The sequence below is a fragment of the Anneissia japonica genome, unplaced genomic scaffold (genome assembly GCF_011630105.1).
Source record: "Anneissia japonica isolate Jap-2015-1 unplaced genomic scaffold, ASM1163010v1 scaffold4214_len79643_cov103, whole genome shotgun sequence".
Classification (NCBI taxonomy): Eukaryota; Metazoa; Echinodermata; class Crinoidea; order Comatulida; family Comatulidae; genus Anneissia; species Anneissia japonica.
The window spans coordinates 45,451-53,067 of record NW_022754516.1 but is presented as its reverse complement, the minus strand read 5'-3'; the positions used below and the strand labels follow the sequence as shown (position 1 = coordinate 53,067).

The 7,617-nt window shown below is 34.3% G+C and overlaps 1 protein-coding gene across 1 annotated transcript in view; it reads right to left on the bottom strand.

The window, feature by feature from the left end:
* LOC117123208 overlaps nucleotides 1-6,757 on the bottom strand; it is a gene marked incomplete at its 3' end in the record, with an annotated part of 29,719 nt that extends 22,962 nt beyond the window's left edge. Inside the window, exons 1-2 of the mRNA XM_033269061.1 lie at nucleotides 6,562-6,757; nucleotides 4,304-4,672 (exon numbers count right to left, since the gene is read on the bottom strand). Of these exons, the coding sequence (XP_033124952.1) occupies nucleotides 4,304-4,672; nucleotides 6,562-6,757 (565 nt within the window). The remainder of the gene's footprint in view (nucleotides 1-4,303; nucleotides 4,673-6,561) is intronic.
* Nucleotides 6,758-7,617: the final 860 nt, after the last annotated feature.

Sequence of the window (7,617 nt, the reverse complement as noted above, 5' to 3'; positions counted from 1 at the left end):
ATATACATCTTGTCTTGTCAATTGCTGGATCTTGTCTTGTCATCAGTTATTGCTGATGATAAGAAGAGGGCATATTATTCCATTTATCCCCACAGCATTGTTTGTTTTTCAGTATTTTGCAAGTTATATAAAGCATATACAGTATATACAATATAGTAAAAATTGCTTAGACCTTATATGCTTTTGTGAGTAGTGCAACAAGAGTGTCCATGCTTTACTAAAATTGCCATTATTGACCAATAATTGGATGAAAGGGAAAAACACCACTTAACTATTTCTCCAAGCTTTAATAATTTCATGTAAATTTCTTTAACAATCATCTGAAAAAAATATTTTTTTCTGATATATTCATTCATTTATTCAGCCAAAAGTTTACATTTAACATTTAAAAAAAATGCAAAGATAAAATTGATAGAAAATGTAAAGGGAAACATTAACAAAAACATTGGCCAGGATAGCCCAAGAAAACTAATAGCAGGTTTATTTCCATTGGGGTTCTGCATTAACATTACTGTATTAGATTGTACCGTCATGTTGCATACAGGCGATTCATATGTTGGCTCTGGCACAAGCTTGGCCGAAACAACCCAAGAGTAATACCAGCATGTGCAGTTCTTACAATATGGAAGCCATTCCTTCCGATACTTGCACTTGAATTCCTAATTTTAACATTACTGCATAACCTACATTAAACTTCTGCTTCATTTGAATCTTGACTTTCTTTCCCTAACAAGTGTAGCCTTATCAGTCCAAATAAAGTAATTTGTTATTTGTTCAGGAATGACGTCATGATTTTCTTTTGCATTGTCAAGTGCATCCTTAAGCGTTTTGATCTCATACCGACTCTCAAAGGAAGAGCATCAAATAATTCCTCAACATAGCCTACAAAACAGAAAAAAAGTACACATCATTATTGAAAAAAATATATGTGGATCCCGTATCAATTATTTGAATTGTTTCCTTTACGATTAAATAAATAGTTAGTTTTAATACAGTATTTACAGTTCACATGAGAATGCTGAGAGTATTAATTAATTTTTTTAAGTTAAGTAGTGTTGGATAACCCCTAAGAAGAGGAACCAAATCAACACACACACACACATAATTTAAATTGCTGGGTATATCATCTTCCTCGAAATAAAGACTACATTTCTGCATCCCAAAGTAAACATCTATTCTAATGGTCTTATTGGTTCTTTGTTACTGTAAGCAACAAAACATACCAAATGTGGATTCTTCATTTACATCTTTTAATACAGATTGTTGTTTTTTCTACAATGTTAGGAAACAAACTGCCAATTTTGCTTCTCCTTCTCTGGTTAATATGCCTGGTGTTCTTCCTTTTAGCTGACCATTATCTTTTATAACAATGTCAGTAACAACTCTCCTAACAACTTTCTCTTCATTTGCACCTACATTTGGTAAGGTCTTCTAGTACAGTGCCTAGCAAGTAAAAGAAATAATAAAAATCTAAATGCCAGACCAGCACAAACTATTAAATTAGGCTTGCCTAAGACAGACTTATCAAGTTAGTAAAAAGCATTTTTGTAACCCAGTCTTCCAACTATCCATAGTAAGGTAAATGCAAAATTTCCAAAGCACCAAATAATTTGTCTTGAGTGCAAACAATTATGGGTAGGAAAATAATAATTGTGGATTCTAAATAACAGGCCATTTTTTTTCTTAGCTTTTGCAATAATTTTTTCAGTCTGACAAAATGAGTTGTCTAGAGACAATGTAACCAAAGTTCCTGATGGAAATGTAATTTGCTCTGGAATTATTTATGTGTATTATACACATAAATAATAGATAGGCCTATGATAAATTTCTGCAGTAGGCCCTAGTACTAGTAGTACTAGTAGTATTTTTCCTATTTCCATGCATCCGTAATGATTAGGAAAAATGTCTATATAACTACTGAAATTCAGTAGTATTTGAGAAGTCTGCTAAGTACAGCTATCTCGATAATGATATAAATAATGTTAGGGTCGGCAACAGGACTAGTTATATAGTATTACAGTATTAGCTTTGCAACACCCCTAGGCCTAGCCTATTCGGCCCACGACGGCATCAGTAGGTAGAAACACTACCATGCTCATGGCATTATCTATAATAAATTGTACTGCCTCTTTCTTCTTAAAATGAACAAGGTCTAGCCTAAGTCAAGCCCTAAATAGGTTATGCTAGTACATTGCAGCAAATATATTTCATATTCATATATTTCCTCCATGGTTGATGATAGGCCTAGACATCGAAAGCATACACTATTATTGACATTATCATAATTATGTAGCCTAGGCCTAATGTAGGAATAAAGCCACCCCTGTCCAAAGCCACCCAACAATGAATTATACCATTGTAAGGTAGGGGTGGACAATGGGGTGTTTGTCTTGATGCTGGTCTACAATAGGTTTCTGCTGCAGTGCTAGGAGTGTCTTTGTATCAGCTTTTGTGTATTATGAATTAGAAACTGGGTGTAGTCTACATAGGCATAAACATCATCAGCTTCTCCTAATGATGCAATTGAGTGGTTTCTAGAAGGAAATGTATTTTCTTTTTTTTTACAGTCAACATTTTATTCTTTTTACAGTGTACCATAGTATTAATTTCCCTTACACAGGCATAAACATCATAGCTTCTCTTAATTATGCAATTAAGTGGAAATGAATTTTTTTTTTAACTTTTATTCTTTTTCTTTTTTCAGTAGTATTAATATTATTTTTTTATTATAATAAAATTTTTGAGAAATTACTATTAATTATTGAACTAAAAAAAAATGAATAAGTAGAACATTTCGATGACAATGCCTTTTTGTTATATGTATGGCCAAATTTAATTTCCACAATGATAAATTTATGATTGAGAGGCATTTAAGTTCCACTATAATCATTAACATAGTAAACACCTTACTTTGATTGCTATTACTTTTGATACAATTAAGAATAATAAATAATCAAAAAAGTGAGAAAAAGAAAATATAGTCTTGCATTACAGTATACAAGTATAGCAAATGTAAAGTATACCTTGTTTTTTACCTGATAAAATACTGTCTATTAATATAGTATATCAATAGTAATGAAAGTATGTATAAAAACATAAATCAATATTATCATATAAAAATTTAAAAATTTAAAAAAACCCCACTCAATTGCATCATTAGGACAAGCTAATGATGTTTATGCCTATGTAGACTACACCCAGTTTCTAATTCATAATACACAAAAGCTGATACAAAGACACTCCTAGAACTGCAGCAGAAACCTATTGTAGACCAGCATCAAGACACCCCATTGTCGACCACCCCTACCTTACAATGGTATAATTTGTTGTTGGGTGGCTTTGGACAGGGGTGGCTTTATTCCGATTTCCATTTCTTAGGCTAGTTCTCAACTTACCTCCTTTTTCCTTCCTTTTGATAAGCCCCACGATCTTGGGTGGAAGTGTTGGTTGTTGAATTAAATACTACAGGCACTGCATTCGTTTTTATCTTCCTTAAATATTTTTCCTTGTATTCTAAAGACGATAAATAATCTAGGTCTCTCGCCTAGCAGTCGACATTGTGAAATACTCTATCATCACAACATCGTGAATGAATGAAGTGCTGTGTTGAGTGGGCTCCCCAAGCCGCCTAGGCCTACGATTTCTTCACCAATTTTTACATCGGAAAACTTAAGAAACTTAGATGTTGTGGTCTTTATATATTATGCTTACATCCAAAGGCAATGTACTAAGGCAGGTCTGTAGGAGTTTCAGCAATACTCTTTGCTTTGGTAATTGTCTTTTCTCACAGAGACAAAAGAGAACAACGAACTTCAGCCATGTTTTGTACGTGGCACGTCCAGTGTAAATGTGCTTGTTTACGTTTTGGTTCGGCACAAGTGACGTCACACCTAATTAGCATATTGTTTACTATGAATATCTGAACTAACAGAGCGATGCTATAATATAGTCTCTTTTAATTGCCCTAAAATAGCATGAAAAGCGCGATTTTTTTTAAAACAAAGAGATTCAACGTATTACTAACAATTTAATTTATCTATATATATTGTTCTGGCTATATTTCGCAAGTCCTTTAAAATGGAGCCATAAATTGCCTTTTTGCTAAATGAACCCCTGTGAAAAACCTGCGGATACATCACTCGAATCAGAAGAATTCTCATTCATTCATGTATTTATGTGGGCCAATTAATATGTTTATGTTTAACAAACAATTCTGAAACAGAATAATGATTATAAAAAAAACACAAAATAACACAATGCTGCCATTTACAATGTAGTGAAACCCAATAAAATGCTTGCTAACCTTTGAATTCCCGGTGCTTCAGGGGTGTTCTTTCAGTTGCACATGCTTCAGCAGCATCTACAATAGTTGATTGATCATCTGACATTTGAAAGCTTATGTATTTGAGGTAAGTATGAAATTCTTCATTGATGTCCTCCATTTCAAGTTTCTTCAATGTAGCACTGAAGATGTTGACCTGATTTACTGTAAAATATTGCCTATCCCGCCATCTAATCAACATTTCAAGGCTAGCATCTACAATCGGTGGTGAAAAGTCCATCTCAATTCTATTTATTTCATCTAACTTCAGACCAATGTCGATGCCAAATTTTTTCCAGTCTTTACCAAGAATTTTGGCGAAAAATTGCAAGTCAAAGTCTGTCATGTAACCTAAATACACAATACGAGGAAGAAAATTACTGAAGGTGATGATGATGTTGTATTACATGAATAAATGTTTTGTTTTCATAAAAACATAAGAAAATAGTGAACATTAACAGTAACAATTGTGACTAAAAATATAACTTGAATGTATTTTTTGAAAAAAACTAAACAATGGAAGAAATATCAAAATGATAAATAAGACATTATTAGTCAATAAACAGGGTTCGTACGTTTTTAAACAAGCAAATTTCCAGGACAATTCCAGGACATTCAAGGTCAAATTTTCCAAATTTCAAGGACACAATATTTAGTGCATATTAAGTTTTATCAAACTCTAATTTGGAGGCGATGGACCTGTCTCTTTTTCTTTTAAAAATTAAGCTTTCCTCACACGTGTAAAATTTGATGGTAAGCAAAGGGATTCCTTATATGGGGAGTACCGGGAGTATGGGGAAGTACCGGTAAAGTAAGGCAAGGGTGATCGCCTAGAGGGAATTCTCCACTCGGCAACATAAATGTGCACGTACAACAATGGTCTTATCTTTGCTTAAACGTGACAGTGTCTTTTGTGGTACCGACGCACAGGAATACTCGGTTCTATTGTGGCGCCGCGGGTTGGGTTATCGCCAGCCAAGGGTTGTTCAGCGAACAGCTGTTGCGAAGTTGACATGTACCGTATCAGTAAAACAATACAGTATAGCCTTCGATGGGTGTACGTTGCAGAGACGTTAATGCATCTCATTTCATATATATTTAGGTGTTTATAAAGTTGTATGAACGAATGATTACTATATTATTAATTTAATGGTTATGCTCTATTCTCAACACATCATACTATGCTGTATTATTTATTATTATTCATTAATATTAAGCCCAACATTAGTATTAATATTTAGGTCTATTATTATTAGGCCTTAGTTGTAGGCCTACAACTTTTATAACGTACTCTACAGCAAAATACCGGTACTGATCTGCTGCCAAACAGCATTGTTTTTCAAACAGTAAACGCCCTTTAAACGCCATTCACTAAGAAAATAACCGTAGAAGTACACGTTCCCATGGTTACTTTAATTGTTAATTAACTGCCTTGCGCTGGATAGGGCCAAAACATGCCCATTCGTGCTGAACATGTGGGCGCGTCTGAAGAGTGATGAATTACTCAAAGCGAATTCACCGAGCAAGCGCGGCACATGCGACAAGACCTGTTCAACTGATTGAAAGTTGAACAGGTCTTGTCGCACATGCTTAGCCCGGTGAATTCGCTTTAATATTTCAGTACTGTTTTAAAACACGACAGAAAGCAAATAACACCATAGCAAAGTTAACGATTATGATTATCAATGTCTGAATTAAAATTAAATGCCAATATTATTAATATACAAGATTTTTTTTAAAAAGCACCACCTTCACTAAAACATAGCTGAACAACTCCATTCGCTGAATCGCACAAGTTTGTCTGAACCAGCTAATCGGCCATTTTCAGCAATTACATTCTTTCAAAAACTAAAAGGTCCACTGATTAATCACAGATAAGAAAGTATAATACATACTCCAAGTATTGAAATACACGATGGCGTGTATTTCAATACTTGGAGTATGTATTATACTTTCTGACATTCTTTCTGTCTTGATAACATTCCTGAATTGGCGGCGTACAAAGACTTGACCTGATTCTCTCAAGATAATTGTGGGAACCACTTGTGGGAACGTTTCTCATTCAATTTACTGTTACTAGGCAACTTGTAGTACTGCAATTAATGGTAAATAATCAAATTTCCAGGACATTCAAGGACAATATTAAATTTCCAGGACTTTCCAGTTGGAAGAGGATCCAACTTTCCAATATCTAAACATACCAGATCATATCTCATCAGTATTAATAATAATTCACTAACCTTCATGGTTCTGCTGCAATGTTCCACTGAAATATTCTCTACGTGTTTTCACACAGAATGGTTGAACATCTAACAATTGTTGTGAACCAAAGACCTTGGTAGCAAGCTCTGTGAGTCCCTGTTCCTTCAGAGCTCTCCGCATTATCTCAACTTGATTTGTCTCATAGTTCTGTTGATTCCTCCATTCTATCAGCATATCAATTATGCTCTCTGGCAATCCTCTCTTATGAATCAATATTTGTTGGATCGTCTTCCAACTGAGACCCAATCTGACGCCCAGTTGTTTCCACTCCCTTCCCATGCCCTCGGCTATACGAAGCAGGTGCTTGTCTTCAAGATAACCAAGACGTTCATCTGAAGTGAAAATAAAAGTAAGTCTAGCACAATAAAATAATTGGAATAATAATATTATTGTAACAAAAATAGCATATAAAATCAATAATTATAATAATACCTAATAGTCATATAGCTCTCTTAAAAAAAATAATTTCATGAGACACAAAATAGTAATAACCTCTGAAACACTAACCTGGTGGCGCCGTTTCAGTATCGCTGGAAGCTGCTCCTGGCATTGAAGAATCTACAAATGAATTAAAAACAATTTAATACAGAATCAAATGACTAAAATTGACTGCTGTCTATCACGTTACACTATGGATCAGGACAAAATCAGTTCACATAAAGTTTTAATGGTGAATTTATACTAAATCACAGGTGGGCATAGGCTACATGCAGCAAAACAACAATTTTGTTGCCACCTCGAAAAAAATTAATGACCAGACCTCTGCGAGGGCCAAGGTTCCTATGCGGGCATTCGTAAAATATTGCACTACTGTATTTTCGATGATGTAAACATGGCAACTAACGAGGGAGTGCTCGTGTTAACTTGAGATTACACACACACTAGCCTTTGCACAGCCATACGCAACGCATTTCTTTGACATCTTCCTGTGGGCCTATTTTAACTAGTGTTTTTGCTACAAAAATAGCTTGGTACCCCTGTTCGGTTAGAAATTTATGATGTTAATTTTGTACTTTTTTGAAAAAAAAAAATAT